At 38.5% G+C, this 19,073-nt stretch overlaps 1 protein-coding gene across 9 annotated transcripts in view; it reads left to right on the top strand.

The window, feature by feature from the left end:
- The window catches only part of HIPK1 (homeodomain interacting protein kinase 1), a 56,165-nt gene that overhangs the window by 17,074 nt on the left and 20,018 nt on the right, over positions 1-19,073 (top strand). For all 9 annotated transcript variants that reach the window (XM_021090017.1, XM_021090018.1, XM_021090012.1 and 6 more), the window contains exons 3-8: positions 5,145-5,268; positions 12,471-12,590; positions 13,426-13,512; positions 14,200-14,384; positions 14,974-15,136; positions 16,038-16,263. In XM_021090017.1, the coding sequence (XP_020945676.1) occupies positions 5,145-5,268; positions 12,471-12,590; positions 13,426-13,512; positions 14,200-14,384; positions 14,974-15,136; positions 16,038-16,263 (905 nt within the window). The remainder of the gene's footprint in view (positions 1-5,144; positions 5,269-12,470; positions 12,591-13,425; positions 13,513-14,199; positions 14,385-14,973; positions 15,137-16,037; positions 16,264-19,073) is intronic.

Genomic DNA, 19,073 nt, shown 5'->3' with positions numbered 1-19,073 from the left:
AATTTTAAATGGAACTGAGTTTACCCCTTAAAAACAGGAGTTCATTCTGTGTATCATTGCGTAATTACTGTGCATATTGAGATTCAGTATCCAGGGCTTGACTACATTTAGGATTTAACTTGAGCATTGCAGTTCCCTTTGTGGCTCAGTGGGTTAAGAACCCAGCTAGTATCCGTGAAGATATAGGTTCGATCCCTGGCCTCAGTCAGCAGGTTAAAGGGTCTGGTGTAGTCTTGAGCTGCAGTGTAGGCTGCAGATGTGGCTCGGATCTGGCATTGCTGTGGCTGTGGCGAAGGCCGGCAGCTGCAGCCCCAATTTGACCACTACCCTAGGAACTTCCATATGCTGCAGGTGTGGCCCTAATAAGAAAAAAATAAATAACATGAGTATTCTCTTGTATCACTTTAATGCTAGAGCCTTAGGCAAATGGAACAGCAGCTCAGGCATTCCTTCTTTATCATTAGTTTTATCCACAGTGGTCCTCTTTGTGTTGCGTTGTTGCTTTATTGGAGTCCATTAAGTCCTCACCCAGTTGTCTTTCAGAAAACCTCTCTGAAATCCTTTGGTCAGTGAAGCATTCTGGCTCTAGAGCCAGCTTTCCTCTTATCCTCCTTTTTAGTTTACATTGCTTTATCTTGTTGATAACGTGCCAGAGTTCTATCAGTTGACATAAGCTTTTACCGCCACCCTGTCTCTGTCCACCATGGACATGGCTAAATGACTCAGGTAGTAGAAGTAAAGTGCTTTATTTCCTAGCCCACTGTAAATGTAAATGTAGACTAATTCCAAGAAAAGTTGGTGTCTTTGGGGCTTGAATTTTAGGCGCAAAGCTTTGCCATACTTAAAATCTTGAAAGAGCACTTTGTTATGTATGGAAGGACATTTCTTATCTGGACCTTCTGGATAAGAAAAGCGTATTTTTAGTTTATCCTAGACAGACAATCAATCCAGTTTCATCTGACACTGAAACCAGTTACACCTAAGCCACAGATGCAGGAAGTTAGACTTCATGTAACATCTCTTTTCTGGTATGATGCCTCTGAGAAGGGTAGGAAGAAACAAGAATATTCATGAAAATGAGCAGAGAATGATTTGTGCTGTTAAGTGATACCAACCTCAGCTTGCTCTGGGTTCCAGTGAAATAATGCTTTATAACTTAAGGTGAACTTTTTCAATTTAAAGGAGTTTGAAATTGGGAAATCAAAAGGCGGGGATTGCTATTTCTACCACCTGGTTACAGTAATTAGAGCCTGTTTAGTAATTGTTCTTTAAGGATGAGAGATGTCTTCATAGAGGAGAGCCACCATGTCCAAAGTATAATTAATGCCATTCTTCTACCAAAATGAAGGCTGCTAGTTTTGTTTTCCTCTTTCCTATACTTCACTAGTAATCTTTTTTACTGCCTGGTTTTTAGAATGTCAGAACTGGAAAAAGACCTGAAAGAGTAACTTTATAGATAGATGAAGTAAAACCAGAATTTCAGTGTTTATATTGAAGCATTGAGAAATAGTGGAGGCCAAGGGGAAAGATGATATAGTAATGAAAATATTATCAAGAATTTTAATCTGAATTCAGAGTCTGAAACATTGTCTTTAGAGGTGAATCTAAATGATTCCTTTCTGTGCAGTAAAAGAAGATAACTTCAGTCTTTTTGCTTCTTAGAGTTTAGGTAAGTCTAACATTTTTAGGCTCTAATGATAGTAAAAAATCCTCATTAACATTTTTAGGCTCTAATGATAGTAAAAAATCCTCATTACTTTCTGTGCAGTAAAAGAAGATAGCTTCAGTCTTTTCTTCTTAGAGTTTAGGTAAGTCTAACATTTTTAGGCTCTAATGATAGTAAAAAAAAAAAATCCTCAATAAACCTTAGTTTATTTTGTTTTTACTGCTTTCATTTTTTTCCCTTTGTACTTATCTTTTCGGATGGTAGATGTGGTAGAGTTACTGTTTTGAGTGAGCTTTTGCTCAAAGTCCTTAGTGGCTTTTGTTACTCCAGAAGCAGGGCAAGACCAAATGGAAAAACTGATTCCAGCCAACCTTCAGAGTTTTCTTTTTGTTTAATAGGGCTTGGGGGCTGGAGTTAGTGTTTTTCTTAATTTCCCTGAAACTTCAAGCTCTAGAAGCCTAACAGTTATCACATCTTAGGGCTGCCTTTTAAAAGAAAGTTACTGGGTGGCCTGGCCCCTTCCTATGACCTACCTTTTGGATTCTAAAATGTCTTCCTGGTATAGTGGGGATGGCAAAATCAATATGCTGTTCTTCAGTTGATGTTTAGGAATGTTCTAAGCCCAGTTTTTATTTTGGCACAAAGCCATTTGTGTTCTCCCTGCCAGCTATTTTTGGCACTGCCATAAACTTAGAAATTAACGATTCTGCTCAGTGAAAGTAAAGATTTTGTTCCTTTTCAATTTTGGAAAGGCTTTTATGTTTCTGTGTACTCTTGTACTCTCGTTTATTCATGCTACCAAACATGCCACAGTGGTTGTATTTAATTGAACTTTGCGATTCCATCAGTAATATGGGGCTCTAGCCACCTGCAATGGGATTATCACTTTTAAAGGTTGTTTTCTTTGGCTAATAAAACCACAGGTCTCATCAAATAGTATAAGACCTAATGGTATTAGTGGTTCTATCCTTAGCTGTCAAGTAGTGTTCAGTATCAGCAGGCTTGGATCTTCTGCTATTTCTGTGCAAGGATCAAGAAAGCTTCTAAACCCTATGAAGTTCTCTAATTTACTCTATTTTCTAAGGGCTACTTAGAAAATTACTCAGGGAGGATATTCTTATTTAGGGAGATAACTTTATACCCTCCCCACTCAATCTTTGTCCCTTCTTCTTCCCCCACATACACACAAAGCAACAATAAGCATGTATTGCTTGAAAATAAAGTTTGGAAACCTAGGCACTCCATGAGGAGACACAGCCTATTAGATGGTTCCTAATGGAGAGATCTGCTTTTCCATTTAGCTCTTTTTAAATGAAGGATCTAGATCTGGAGTGTCCTTAAGATGAACTGTTTTTTATGTACCAATAAGAAAGTGAAGGCACTGCCATTAAACCATTTGCAGGAATCGTCTTAATTTCAGAGGTGTTAAAATGTGAAAAAAAAAGTGCATCTTATAGTTGATGACTTAGCAATGATAATACCTGCTTTCAAGAATTGTTGTAGGGATTGGAGTTCCCGTTGTGGCTCAGTGGTTAACAAATCCCAACTAGGAACCGTGAGGATGTGGGTTCGATCCCTGGCCTCGATCAGTGGGTTAAGGACCCGGCGTTGCCGTGAGCTGTGGTGGAGGTCGTAGATGCAGCTCGGATCCCTAATTACTGTGGCTCTGGCTCAGGCCGGCAGCCACAGCTCCGATTCAACCCCTAGCTTGGGAATCTCCACATGCCTCAGGTGTGGTCCCAGAAAAGCCAAAAAAAAAAAAGTTGTTGTAAGTATTACGTGAACTCCACATTTATAAAGAACTTAGAATAGTGCCTGGCCCATAGTAAGCACTATATACATATCATCTATTTTTATGAATATTGTTACCTATTATTATCATCCCTCTTTTGAACCCACTTATCTCTTAATTTTAGTCACAATTAAAAAGTACCGTTATGTACCACCCTGCCAAATAGATGTGCATAGATGGGTATGTATTTTACTTATTTAGAGACAGTATAATTTACTCAACTTCAGAGCCAGACTGCCAGGATTCAAATTCTAGCTCTGCCACTATTAACTATGTGATTTTGGGCACATTTCTTAATCTGTTTGCCTCTGTTTCTTCTCTCTAAATGGGGATAATTTGCCTCGGCATACGGAGGTTCCCAGGCTAGGGGTTGAATCGGAGCCACAGCTGCCACCTACGCCACAGCCACAGCCACAGGGGTCTGAGCCGTGTCTGCTACCTACAGCACAGTTCAGAGCAACACTGGGTCCTTAACCCACTGAGCGAGGCCGGGGATCAAACCCGTAACCTCATGGTTCCTAGTCGGGTTCGTTAACCACTGAGCCATGACGGGAACTCCTTGTGTATTTATTTATTTATTTTTCAAAGTTTTAAAAATAATAGTCATTGTTTTATCTAACACATACATAGTGCTTCTACTGTGTGCCAGGCACTGGTCAAGAGTGTTCATATTTAAACAACATCATCATCATCATCATCTTTACTATTTTTAACTTTTTTTTTTTTTTTTTTTTTTGGTCTTTTCAGGGCCGTACACACAGCACATGGAGGTTCCCCAGCTAGGAACCCAGTCAGAGCTGTAGAGGCCTGCCTACTCTACAGCCACAGCCACAGCCACAGCACCACCAGATTTGAGCCGTGTCTATGACCTACACCACAGCTCATGGCAACGCCAGCTCCTTAACCCACTGAGTGAGGCACGGGATCGAACCTGTGTGTTCACGGATACTAGTCACATTCGTTTGCACTGAGCCATGATGGGAACTCCTATTTTTAATTAATTTATTTAAATCTTACCATGGCTCTATGTAGTAGGTAGTCATCTCCATTTTATGAATGAGGAACCTGGGGCATCAAAAGATTAATTGCCTACAGCTGTTAAATAATGGACTAGAATTTGAACCACTATGTCTCTACTGAAGGCATTTTTATCCTAAAGGGGTAGTTACTGATCAGGTCATTTAATTTGTCTATAACTAAAAGATGCTAAAAATAAAAAGAATAAATCCATAATCCCTTAATTTAAAAATTAAATCCATAATTTTAAAATTCCGAAAGCTCTCAAAACTAAAAATCTTTTTCTAAGTTTGATATAAACTATTTCTTGGCAAGACCTGACTTGAATCAGTGTAAGGCTTTTAAAAGTATTTGTTTGGCTTGGTGTGATTGCTCATGTTTTGTTGCAGAAATATTAATATGTTTATTTATAGGGTGCTTCCCTATATACTTCATTGGGGTTATTACACAGTGGGTAGTTTATACATGGTAGTATCTTTCTGAAATTCAAAACATTCTGAATTTCAAAACACAACTGGGAGTTTCAATTTCCAGATTTTATACCAAAGATCCTTTCCATTTCATTAAATCAGTGTACTTTTACCTGATACTAAAGCACAACTTGGTAAACATAGTTAATTTCCCAAAATAATGTTTATTATTTTAATATACTATTTTTGATTTTGCTAGAGCCCCTGAAATAATTCTTGGATTACCATTTTGTGAAGCTATTGATATGTGGTCATTGGGCTGTGTGATAGCTGAGCTGTTCCTGGGATGGCCTCTTTATCCTGGTGCTTCAGAATATGATCAGGTAAGAGTGTTTTTTGTCTTTTTTTTTTTTTTCCCAGGGCTGCACCTGTGGCATATGGAAGTTCCTAAGCTAGGGGTTGAATAGGAACTACAGCTGCCTGCCTATACCACAGCCACAGCAGCTCGGGATCTGAGCTTCGTCTGCGACCTTGACCACGGCTCATGGCAATGCTGGACCCTTAACCCACTGATCGAGGCCACAGATTGAACCCGCATCTTCATGGATCCTAGTTGGGTTTGTTAACTGCTGAGCCACCACCGAAACTCCCCCTGCTTCTTATTCTGAAGTTATATTTGCAATTCTGCACTTAAAGATTTTATTTTATATTACTTTAGGTTGCTACTGTTCCAAATCTGTAATAGTTTTTTAGAGATTTAACTTTGCTTAACGAATGTGTCTTGTGAGTTAAGATAGGAGAGTAATGCAAGGATGTGAAGCTGGAATTTTAAGAACAAACTTTGGCTCATTCAGAGCTGTTATTTCCTTTTATACATGACACACAATGAAGTAATTATTACTCTCTGCATACTAAAACACCTTGGGCCCCAGAAGCTATGGTGTGGATTAGGTCTCTATAACATAAGGTTTATATCATATCATAGGATTTATGTCATATCATAGAAATCGTATGAGTTGAAAAATACTATAATATATTATCTATGTTTCAAAACAGACATACTTTAGAAGATATGCTATACTTTCCTAAGAAGCTAGTTCTAAGGGGAAAAGTTTTGTCATGGAAGTATATTGTGAATTCTTACATTTCTTATTCTTTAAAACAACAACAGCAACAACAACCCATCAAAAAACAGTTTTAACTACTATGCTATAAGCTCTTTGAGGGCAGAGACTGTTTGATTCTAGCAGTATATCCAAGCTACTGACATTGTATCTGGCACATAGTAGGTACATGAGGTTTTTTTGTTTTGTTTTGTATTTTGAGGTTTTTTTGATAAATGAATTTTTTTTGTTTTTTGCTTTGTTTTTTAGGGCCGTACCTGAGGCATATGGAGATTCCCAGGCTAGGGGTCCAGTCGGAGCTACAGTTGCCGGCCTCCACCACAGCCACAGCAATACCAGATCTGAGCCGATTCTGTTACTCACATCACAGCTCATGGCAATGCCGAATCCTTAACCCACTGAGCAAGGCCAGGGATCGAGCCCACAACCTCATGATTCCTAGTCAGATTTATTTCCAATGCACCACAAGGGGAACGCCCTTTCTGGGTTTTAAATTCTTTTGAGAATCTGTTGAAGCTATGGATCTTCTCAGAAAAATAAGTGCACAATGTTTTATATACAAAGTTAGAGAATGAACCCCTTGATTAAGAAACCTTGCTCTGAGCAATTATAGCCTCCAGTGTGCCATTCCTAGGTCAACCGTTTTGTGGCATTTCCAACCTTAGTAAACAGATTGAATTGTAAATATTCCTAGGAAGTGGAACCAAATAAAGTAAGATTTAGAAGGTAAGATACAATGGGGGCTTACCTTATAAAGAAACTGATAGTTTTGAGAATTTTTGCCTGCTGCATAGATGCGAAACTGTAGCTGGTAGGAGAAAGTTGTTTTTCCCATGCTGAATCATGAATAAATAGGATGTTGCTTCTGTAGAGCAAGAATTGGGATAGTTTATCCTGATGCATCTTTGCTTATACAAATAGATTCCTATAGCAGGATCTTTGGTCTTAGAGCTGAGCAGGGGTTTTTTGGTTTTTTTTTTTTTGGTCGTCTTTTTTTTTAGGGCCGCACCATGGCATATGGAAGTCCCAGGTTAGGGATCAAATTGGAGCTTCAGCTGCCAGCCTACAACACAGCCATGCCAGATTCAAGCCATATCTGCTACCTACACCTCATCTCACAGCAATGCCAGACCCTTAACCTGTTGAGCAGGGCCAAGAATCATGGATACTAGTTGGGTTTGTTACCACTGAGCCTCAACAGGAACTCCTCTTTTCTTTTTTAATTGAGGTATAGTTGATTTACAATGTTGTGTTAGTTTCAGGTACACAGCAAAGTGAATCAGATGTATATTCTTTTTCAGATTCTTTTCCATTGTATAGGGTAGATTCTTGTTATTTATCCTTTTTATATGTAATAGTTAAATATGTTAATCCCAAACTCCTAATTTATCCTCTCCCCTCCCTTTCTTTGTCTTGTATGTCTTTGTCTTGTATGTCTGTGAGTCTCTAAGTAAGTTCATTTGTGTCATTTTTTCAGATTCCGCTAGCAATGATATCACATGATACTTGTCTTTCTCTGTTAGGTGGCTTTCAGTTTTGAAACCAGGAATTGTGTCTTCCTTTTTTTGTTTTTTTTTTTTTGGTATTTCTAGGGCTGCTTCTGTGGCATATGGTGGTTCCCAGACTAGGGATCTAATCAGATCTGTAGCCACCGGCCTATACCAGAGCCACAGCAACGCGGGATCCGAGCCACGTCTGCAGCCTACACCACAGCTCACAGCAACACCAGATCCTTAACCCACTGAGCAACAAGGCCAGGGATCGAACCCGAAACCTCATGGTTCCTGGTTGGATTCGTTAACCACTGAGCCATGACGGGAACTCCAGGAATTGTGAGTCTTCTAACTTCATTCTTTTTCAAGATTGTTCTGGCTATTCAGGGTCCCTTGAGATTCCATATTCATTTTAAGGTTGGATTTTTCTATTTCTGCAAAAAAAAATAATAATAATTTTTTTTTTTTTTTTTTTTTTTTAGTAGGGATTGCTTGAATCTGTAAATTGCTTTAGGAAATAATCGCTGTCTTAATATTGTCTTCTGATCTTTAAACATGATCAGATTTATTTGGGTTTTCTTTACAAGTGTTTTATAATTGTCAGAGTCCAAGTTTTACACTTTTTTGTTAAATTTATTTTTAACTATTCTGTGTTTTAGATCTATAGGGAATGGAATTATTTTCTTAATTTCATTTTCTGTTAATTGCTAGCACATAGAAATGCAGTGAGTTTTGTAATTGATCTTGTATTCTGCAACCTTGTTGAACTCTTCTTAGTTTTCTAGTAGAACTCTAGTTCTAATTTTAAGGGGGGGCGGGGGGCGCACCTGGGGCATGTGGAAGTTCCCAGGCTAGGGGTCGAATTGGAGCTACAGCTGCTGGCCACCATTATAGCTACGGCTACAGCCACAGCCACAGCCATAGATAGCCATAGCAATGCAGGATCTGAGCCGCATCTGTGACCTATACCATATCTCAAGGCAACGTCAAATCCTTAACCCACTGAATGAGGCCAGGGATGGAACCCACATCCTCATGGATCCTCTCGGGGGTTTGGTAACTGCTGAGCCACGCAGGGAACTCCCTAGTTCTAATAGTTTTTATGATGAATTTCTTACAGTTTTTAACAAGATCATGTTATCTAAAAAAAAGATAATTTTACATCTTCCTTTCCAATTGGATTCCTTTTCCTGTGCCTAACTACTTTTTTAAAAAATTTTATTAAAAAAATTTTTTTTTGTCTTTTTGCCATTTCTTGGACCGCTCCCATGGCATATGGAGGTTCCCAGGCTAGGGGTCAAATTGGAGCTGTAGCCACTGGCCTACACCACAGCCACAGCAATGCAGGATCCCAGCCACTTCTGCAGCCTACATCACAGCTCACGGCAACACTGGATCCTTAACCCACTGAGCAAGGTGAGGGATCGAACCTGAAACCTCATGGTTCCTAGTCAGATTCGTTAATCACTGAGCCACGACGGGAACTTCCTAACTACTTTTAATTGAACCACACTGGTGCAGTGTTGAATAGAAGTAGTAAGAGTGGATATCCTTGTCTCGTTTCTGATTTTGGGGGAAAGTAGTATTTAACTATTAAGTATGCTATCAGCTGTGGTTGTTTCATAAAGGCTATGATTTAGATTTTATAGCAGATGTTTGTGAGTCTTGAAGTGAAATGTCTGTGCCCTCTCTAGATGTTAGTTAATGGCTTCAACTTTGTTGCAAACATTTTAATTATTTAAAACAAGGGACAATAATATTTTGTTTGCATAAATGTGGGACTTTTGTTGTCGCTTTATTTTAAGCTATGTGAAAAGCAGTATCTGTATGATATCTTCCCATTATACTTTCACAGTGAAACTCATTCTATAATATTAGAATTTTTAATGTTTTAACTTTATAAGTGCATCATTGTAGAAAAATTGGAAAAGGTACAATAAGCCAAGAGACAAAAATTTCAACCTTTAGTAGTTCTGTTCCTCAAAGGTAACCTATTAATGTTTTGGTATATTTTGTATATATTTATATATTTAATTTGTTAATTTTCTTCATGTGTTTGTTGAGTACCTACTTTGTGTCCCAGATAACTCTGGATATTAGGGATATAGGACTGAATAAAACTTGCCCTCTGGAGGCTATAGTTGGTAATGGGAACCAGACATTAAATAATCACACAAATAATTGTACAGTGCAATTGAGATAAGTTCTCTGAAGGAAAATGTAGTTTTACTGTGTACATGCATGTGCATGCATGTGTCTCCTGACCATTTATGTCCTAGTGCCTCTTGAGTCTACTCATTCTTTCCCGTGCTGTTACCCTAGTCTTGGCTCTCTTCATCATTACTTGGGCTACTAGACAGTCTCCTTTTATCTACTCTGACCTCCCTCCAATCTTTTTTCCAGAGTGATTTTTCAGAGCACAGATTTGATCGTGCCATTCCCCTGTTCTTCCATGATTTTCCATCACCTAGCCTGACGGGCGAGATCCTTAATTAATATGGCCTTTGAGCCCTAAACATGGGTTGTCCCTCCCCTTTCTTCTCTCTAGATTTGACCTTAAACCATTTCTTCTTACTTTTCTTACCCTAGCCCTACTGGCATCATTTCAATCCTGGGTAAGAATGTTTCCTTCCAGCACAGGCCCTCACACAAACTGTTTTCTTCTGGAATGCTTCTCCACCACCCATTCATTTCAGTTAGTCAGTCCCTACTCATTTATTAGCTATAGTGTCACTTCTTCAAGGACCTTTTCCTCACCAGTTCCCAGTCTAGATCAAGTTCCTTCATTATGTATTTTTGTAGAAGCCTATTTTTCTTTAGAATGTCTATTCAATTCAAATTATGCATTCAGTTTCTTTTCCCTCACTTGACTGCAAGGTCTGTGAGAGCAGGAACCATGTCTATCTTAAAAATCACCACTGCCTGACTCAGTAAGTACTTATTGAAAGAATGAATGAATACATGCTACCTATAGTTTCAAATATAACCTTACAGATAGAGAGGAACCTGTATACTGTGTTTCATCAAATCTAAGACATCATTGATTAAAAGATGCACCATTTTTCTGTACCTCTAAGAAAGAGTGCTGCCACTAAAACCGTGATTTATCATGGCCATCAGTTGTAAGTCATATCTTGATTTTAAGATGTTAATATGAAAAAATGTGCCTCTTAGAATCAGTAAAATATAGTAATTTTTTAAGTGAGGTTATATTTAATTTGAATCTGCTTTTTCACTTAGTATGTTATGAAATATCTTTCTTTACATGTCAATAAATGTATTTCTACCCTATCATTTAAAGTATCAGCATGGGAGTTCCCATGGTGGCTCAGTGGTAACAAATCCAACTAGTATCCATGAGGATGCATTTATGATCCCTGTCCTTGCTCAGTGCTTTAAGGATCTGGTGTTGCTGTGAGCTGCAGTGTAGGTTGCAGAGGCAGCTCAGATCCAGTGTTGCAGTAGCTGTGGCATAGCCATCAGCTATAGTTCTGATTCAACCCCTAGCCTGGAAACTTCCATTTGCCACAGGTGCAGCCCTAAAAAATAAAACAAAACAAAAAATACCAGCATAATAATTTCATTGTACAGATTTTATCCTGGATTTTAAATATTTCACCCTTTTTGTATGCAGAAGTTCACATTTAAAATGTTCTTATGTGTCCGTCTAGCTCAGTTGGTAGAGCATGAGACTCTTAAATGTTCTTATCCACATTACATTTTTTTTTTCTATTTTGCTAGTGCTATATTTTGGTTTTCAGCTATGCAGCTCCCACAGATTTATAGTAATATCCTACTGTTGTCTAAAATAGTCTTGTAGCAACAGGCCAGATTTGGTCTGTAGGCCATAGTTTGCTGACCTGTGTTTTACACTCTTAAAAAACTGTTGAGGACTCTTATATAGCTTATATCTATTAATATATATTGCATTAGAAATTACAGCAAGTTTTTTGGGAGAAGTGGGAAGTAAGATCTCCTTGCTTACAAGTTTCTTTTTAAGTTCTTTGTTAAATATAGCCATTCATATATGGAGGGGGGATGGTAAAAGAAATGACCTCTTGTATTGTTTCAGTAGGTTAGGAAAAAAGCATATTGCTTTTTTGAGTAGGGAGAATTGTGAAAACAAATAAAAGTGTGAACAATAAAACTGAGAAAACACAAGAATATGCAGGTACATGTCTTTTTAGTCATTGGAGCAAAGACATTACATATCACCTCTGGAAATCTCTACTGTATGTACATCCATGAGAAAGAGATGAAGAAGACAAATAACTTCTTAGTATTATTATGAAAATAGTTTGTTTCTTAGAGAACCCCAAGGGTTCCCTTAGACCACACTTTGAGCACTGTTGGTCTAGTTCAAAGTAAGTGTTTGGTAAATTTTGAATGAATGAACATCATACCTCCTTTACTGATGTAGGGACAGAGAAACTAAATTAAGCGATTAATTTTATGGGATGAGAGATAAGTTCAATGGCAGTTTAGGGTAGGGGCAGTTGATAAGAGCTAGAGTAGCCAAGGAAGAAAAAGGCTTATGAAAATTTGTTTCTAATCTTTTAAATCTGGTGATGTATCAACAAGCAGACAAACCCTTGGTAATCCATGATATAGTTTGTTGGAAACTATTCTGCTCTGTCCTAGAAATCTCTTAAAAGTTTTCTAAACTCTGTATCAGAAGTCTACAAAAAAAACCAAAAAAAGTCACACAGAACATTTTCAAGACTGAGTTTTCCTCGTAAATGTCAGGTATAGTAACAAGGAAGTTACTGAATAAATATTTGGAATGGTCTGAGTGGGTTAGCATATGTATGTATTAACAGATAAATTTTGTTTATATTGATCAAACAGTTAATTTCTTTGCATACCTTTCTTTTTTTGGCTAGAGCTAATAATGTTTTAGTGTAGAAGTTTTAAATAATTTCCCTTTTCACTCCAAATCAATGTTTGTTGATGGTCTTGACATTTCAGATTCGTTACATTTCACAAACACAAGGCCTGCCAGCTGAATATCTTCTCAGTGCCGGAACGAAAACAACCAGGTTTTTCAACAGAGATCCTAATTTGGGGTACCCACTGTGGAGGCTTAAGGTCTGACTCCCCTACTCTACTATTCATTCCTGTACTTCTTAATCCCAATTTAAATACAAAGTTTAGTTATTCTTGAGGTAGAGGAGGGCAGAGGTTGGGAGGGGGTTGGGGGGGATGCAGTGGGAAGGTGTGTTTGCAGGAGGAAATACTTCTCAAAATTATTTCGTTGTACTCATTTGGCCCTAACTTTGGTTAAAACAACAAAACATTAAACTCCAGTCCATTTGACTGCGGTTATTTTATATATTTCAGTCAGCAACTGAGACGGGGGTATGGCGAGTAGTGCTTACCGTTGAGTGATAGGAAGAACTAGAGTGATTTAGTAGTGGCCTTTTTTTAGAGAATTCTCAATAAATATGACAAAACAACATTATTTGATAACTGCCCCACATTAAGACCCTGCATATTTTCTTGAAACAAATATTTCCTTTTTTACTTTTGAGCCTACTTCTGTTACTTGAGAGGTGTCTGAGTAATTTGATTAACTCTGTGACTCTTGGCCTCTGAATCTATTGAATAGTTAGCATTTGAAATATTGTTTCATTTGAAGGTAGCTTTTAGAGAAAAATGGTAATGTCTCTTCTTAATTGACATTCTTTAGGAACTGTGCTGCATCACTGCTTGCATATTTATTTTATCACTGTTCAAAGGGTGGCCAGGTGTCAAGACCTCATCTCTCTACCGAAAGATTTTTTTGGTTGTAAATTACTTTTATGTTTGTGATCTTGTTGGCAGGGTGACAACACTTGTTTCTTTGTAATCTGGCTTTAATTTAGAATAAAATATGATAATTAGCATACAGATGGAATTTTTTAAAAAAATCTGTGTTTTATAGACACCTGAAGAACATGAATTGGAGACTGGAATCAAATCAAAAGAAGCTCGAAAGTACATTTTTAATTGTTTAGATGACATGGCTCAGGTGAGTATGAAAAGTTTCAGAAAGCCAGACATTTATGTATCTCTTTAATCAGAGATACACTTCCATTGGTTATATTGAGGGGAGGTTCAAATTGTTATCTTCTAGTATATGCTTTCATTTTTTATAGAAAAATAAACATTAATATTCTGCCTTGTGTTAAAAGGATAGCAAAGTTTATTTTTAGAATTATGTATTTCTCCTTTGCTTTTTTTGCTTACATTTCAATATTTTGAAATATTGTTTACTGTCCATTTTCTCTACTAAATACTTACAAAAGAGCTAAAATTTATTTAATGCTTTTGTTCCAAACTTTGTTTAAACATGTACTAAGTCATTTAATCTTCTCAGTAATAGAAACTTAAGTAATAGCAATCACTTTTTTTTTGCAATCCCTTTTGCTTAACTTCTTTGGTCCCGATTTTTTAGGGAAAAGAGTTTATTCAACTTTATTCTATTAAAAAACTGTACCAAATTGAAGATTTTAGTTAGACAGTATAAGAAGAGCTTACATTTGTGAAAAAATTTCTTCAGCTTTTTCTCTTGAGAGATACTCACACACACATATACACACACACATATACACATCAATATTCTCTCTATAAAAATACGTATACATAGTGCAGATGTTAAATGTCAACATGGTAGGTTAAATGATGAAGTATAATAATTTTAAATTTTCTTTGGAAGGTGAATATGTCCACAGACTTAGAGGGAACAGACATGTTGGCAGAGAAGGCGGATCGAAGAGAATACATTGATCTTTTAAAAAAAATGCTAACAATTGATGCAGATAAGAGAATTACTCCTCTGAAAACTCTTAACCATCAGTTTGTAACAATGACTCACCTTCTGGATTTTCCACATAGCAATCAGTGAGTATAGTATGATCTGGGGCATCTTGCCATGATATGGTTCTCTGTTACCATCTTACAGCTAAATGGAAGTATCACATGAGCATTGGCTTTGGTACTTGGATATTTGGCTCACTTATGGTTTTCTTATTGAAAAATCATGAGATTAAAAATTAGGCATGGAGTTCCCTTCGTGGCGCAGTGGTTAACCAGTCTGACTAGGAACCATGAGGTTGCAGGTTCGATCCCTGCCCTTGCTCAGTGGGTTAAGGATCCAGTGTTGCCATGAGCTGTGGTGTGGGTCGCAGATGTGGCCTGGATCCCGCGTTGCTGTGGCTGTGGCGTAGGCTGGTTGCTACAGCTCCGATTTGACCCCTAGCCTGGGAACCTCCATATGCCTCGGGAACAGCCCTAGAAAAGGCAAAAAGATAAAAAAATAAATGAAATAAAATAGAATAAAAATTAGGCATGTATTTTTCCTCTTTATGGTTATAAAAACTTTTGATTCATTTTCTCTGAAAGTACTTAGGGGGAGGGAAATGTTGATTTGTATTTGCTGCCTGTTAAATCTCAGCATTTATTTCAGTGAATTTTTAATATCTTTTTTCAGTGTTAAGTCATGTTTTCAGAACATGGAGATCTGCAAGCGGAGGGTTCACATGTATGATACAGTGAGTCAGATCAAGAGTCCCTTCACTACACATGTTGCTCCAAATACAAGCACAAATCTAACCATGAGTTTTAGCAACCAACTCAATACAGTGCACAATCAGGTAAATGATTTTAACTCAAACCTAAGTTGGGTAGAAACTATAAGAGCACAAGGTGAAGTAAAGAAACCAGTCTGTGCTTTGGTTGTCTTGCTTTGTAAGAATTTTCAGACTGATAATACCTACCAGTCATTTGCTGATAAAAATTAAGCACAAAGGCCTAATCCACGCACACCCTCATAGTCTTAGCATTGTCAAATAAGTAGAACTTGCCATTTGTACTGCTGTTGATTGTATTGACTTTAACCAAATGACTCTATTTATTTGAAAGAACTTTGTTCTTTTTCTGGATAGATTCTATGCATGTAAAAATGATTATACCAGGAGTTCCCATTGTGGCGCAGTGGTTAACGAATCCGACTAGGAACCATGAGGTTGCGGGTTCGGTCCCTGGCCTTGCTCAGTGGGTTAAGGATCCGGCGTTGCCGTGAGCTGTGGTGTAGGTCGCAGACGCGGCTCGGATCCCGAGTTGCTGTGGCTCTGGCGTAGGCCGGTGGCTACAGCTCCGACTGGACCCCTAGCCTGGGAACCTCCATATGCCGCGGGAGCGGCCCAAGAAATAGCAACAACAACAACAAAAAAGACAAAAAAAAAAAAAAAAAAAAAAAAAAGATTATACCAGAGTTCCGTTGTGGCTCAGTGGGTTAAAAACCCAACACGGTGTGTCTGTGAGGATGGCAGGTTTGATCCCTGGCCTCACTCAGTGGATTAAGGATCTGGCATTGCCACAAGCTGGGGCATGGGTCCAGATGCAGCTTGGATCCAGTGTTGCTGTGGCTGTGGCATAGCCTGACAGCTGCAGCTCCTATTTGACCCCTAACCTGGGTTACATATGCCACAGGTACAACTGGAAAAAAAAAAAAAAGTTTATGCCAGTATACAGTTATAATCCTTTTGTTTTTAGGCCAGTGTTCTAGCATCCAGTTCTACTGCAGCAGCTGCTACTCTTTCTCTGGCTAATTCAGATGTCTCACTGCTAAACTACCAGTCGGCTTTGTACCCATCATCTGCAGCACCAGTCCCTGGAGTTGCCCAGCAGGGTGTTTCCTTGCAGCCTGGAACCACCCAGATTTGCACTCAGACAGATCCATTTCAGCAAACGTTTATAGTATGTCCACCTGCTTTTCAAAGTAAGTGGGGAAACTCCTATATCATATATGGTGAATTATCAGGCATACCTCCTTTAGGCAGATCCTAATTAGGTTATCTAGTTGTTTAGTTTTGATCTTTGACACATTTAAACTCAGTCTCTGATTATGAGGATAACTGAAATTAACAAAGTTGGTTTACCTTTTTTACATTGGTTATTTATCTAGTTATGGTACTGTTTGACACGTAGGAGTTCAGTTAATATTTCCTTATTTGAACTGCCTAATACCAGTTTTCTTGCCTGCAGAGGTCTTGTACCAGTGTCCTATATCTAGCACAAACATGTATCTTTTAATAGCAGAGTATATACATCTTAAAAAAACTTGTAAACAGAACTGCCATATATTGGATCTTATTTCCTTTGTAAAATAAAACTACAAATAAAAGGTAACTTGACATGCCAAATAAAAGGTAACTTTATTCAAAAATGTAAAAATCATGTTTAAGAATGTAGAAACCTCTTCGATTACATTCAGAAGTAAAGATCATTATTTATTTATTTGTTTATTTATTTATTTGATAGGCAAGAAATAGATTTATTAAGCTAGGACGCTTGTGAGAGATGCAAGTGGGCAGGCAAGGAGGCTCTGCCCCCAGATCATTATTGAATTGAAAAATTCTACAAGCTGAGGTATTTGTGTGGGGAAGGCATTAAGATTATCTCCTTCAGGAGTTCCCGTCGTGGCGCAGTGATTAACAAGAATCCAGCTAGGAACCACGAGGTTGCGGGTTCAGTCCCTGGCCTTGCTCAGTGGGTTAACGATCCGGCGTTGCCGTGAACTGTGGTGTAGGTTGCGGATGCAGCTCAGATCCCACGTTGCTGTGGCTCTAGCGTAGGCCGGCGGCTACAGCTCCGTTTAGACCCCTAGCCTGGGAAACTCCATATGCCATGGGAGCGGCCCAAGACATGGCAAAAAGACAAAAAAAAAAAAAAAGGATTATCTCCTTCAGCTTGTGAATTTTACATTGTTCCTGCAAACTCCTGTCAACCGAGGAACAGAATAGCTGCAGGGGGCTCTGACCTGATGTGTTACAATAAGATTTTAATTTTTACATTCCCATCCTTCCTCATTTTCTCATTATTGTTCCTTGTTTATTGATCTGGTGAGCCATTTAAAAAGTTAAATAATTTTTTTTAAGGATGTATTCTGACGACACCTTGACTTTTCTAATGACAAGTCAGTGTTGGTGCCCTCTGGGAATAAACCAAGACTCAGGCTTCTCATAGCAGTTTATGTAGAAGCAGTTAGCATTTTTATCTTTTTACTTCAGTTACTTATTGACTGTGACTCTTTTGTTTGTTTGGTTTCTGACAGAGTTGGAGCAAGCAGAAGGAAAAGAGGGGCTAGGGGAGACTGAGAGATTACCGGGAGGACAGGAGAGCGATAGCCATGTAAACCAGGGAGAAACTACAGGGAGAGCGGAGGAGCAGATTCAAAACCCGTAAATGCAAATTTAGCCTAATTTACCAAATTGTTTTTTTGTGTTCATTATAGTAAATTCTATACTTTGGGTTGTCATGTGTTGAGTATTCTTCTACTGAACTAAGCAAATAGCCACCCCCCATTTCCCTCACCTTTCCCAAAGTGAGTTTCATTGGAACAGTTTTCAAATGTGGGACTCTGAAGTTTTCTCCTTCTTCTCATGATATTTAAGAGATGAGGCAGGAGTTCCCGTCATGGCTCAGTGGTAACAAATCCAATTAGTAACCATGAGGTTGCATGTTCAAACCCTGGCCTTGCTCAGTGGGTTAAGGATCCAGCGTTGCTGTGAGCTGTGGTGTAGGTCACAAATGCAGCTCTGATTCCAAGTTGGCTGTGGCTGTAGTTTAGCTCTGATTCAGCCCCTGAACTTCCATATGCTGTGAGTGCAGCCCTAAAAAAGACCAAAAAAAAAAAAAAAAAAAAAAAAAGATCAGGCAAAAGAACTTTATAGTTCCTTTAATAAAAAATGTAAACTGAAGAGGTAGAGAGGAAAGTGGTTTTAACAACCCTTTTGGTATAATTAGGTAAGTATAAGCTTTGGGAATTTTTTTTGCTATTTAGGAAGTCTGAATAACCTGAGGAGCTAGCTATAGAGCAAATTTTTAAATTTCCAAATTAAAGAGAATTTTTAAATTAAATTGATGGGAGTTCCTGTTGTGGCTCGGTGGTTAACGAATCCAACTAGGAACCATGAGGCTGCAGGTTCAATCCCTGGCCTTGCTCGGTGGGTTAAGGATCCGGCGTTGCCATCAGTTGTGGTGTAGGTCACAGACACGGCTCGGATCCCACATTTCTGTGGCTCTGGTATAGGCCGGCAGCTACAGCTCCGATTAGACCCCTAGCCTGGGAACCTCCATATGCCTCAGGTGCGGCCCTAGAAAAGACAAAAAAATAAATTAATTAATTAAATTGATGACAGTGGAGTTCCCATCGTGGCTCAGTGGTTAACAAATCCAACTATGAGCCATGAGGTTGCGAGTTTGATCCCTGGCCTTGCTCAGTGGGTTAAGGATCTGGCGTTGCTGTGAGCTGTGGTGTAGGTAGCAGACGTGGCTCGGATCTGGCGTTGCTGTGGCTCTGGCGTAGGCCGGTGGCTATAGCTCGGATTCGACCCCTAGCCTGGGAACCTCCACATGCTGCAGGAACAGCCCTAGAAAAGGCAAAAAGACCAAAATAAATAAATAAATAAATAAATTGATGACAGTGATGAAAACTGATATGTATTACTACATGTTAGATAATGTTCTCAGTACTTACATGTATTCATCCTCATAACCCTGGGAAGTGGGTAATGTCATTATGCCCAA

Source organism: Sus scrofa, chromosome 4 (genome assembly GCF_000003025.6).
Source record: "Sus scrofa isolate TJ Tabasco breed Duroc chromosome 4, Sscrofa11.1, whole genome shotgun sequence".
Lineage (NCBI taxonomy): Eukaryota > Metazoa > Chordata > Mammalia > Artiodactyla > Suidae > Sus > Sus scrofa.
Note: the sequence above shows the minus strand (reverse complement) of the source record. Positions and strands in the feature narration are given on the sequence as shown.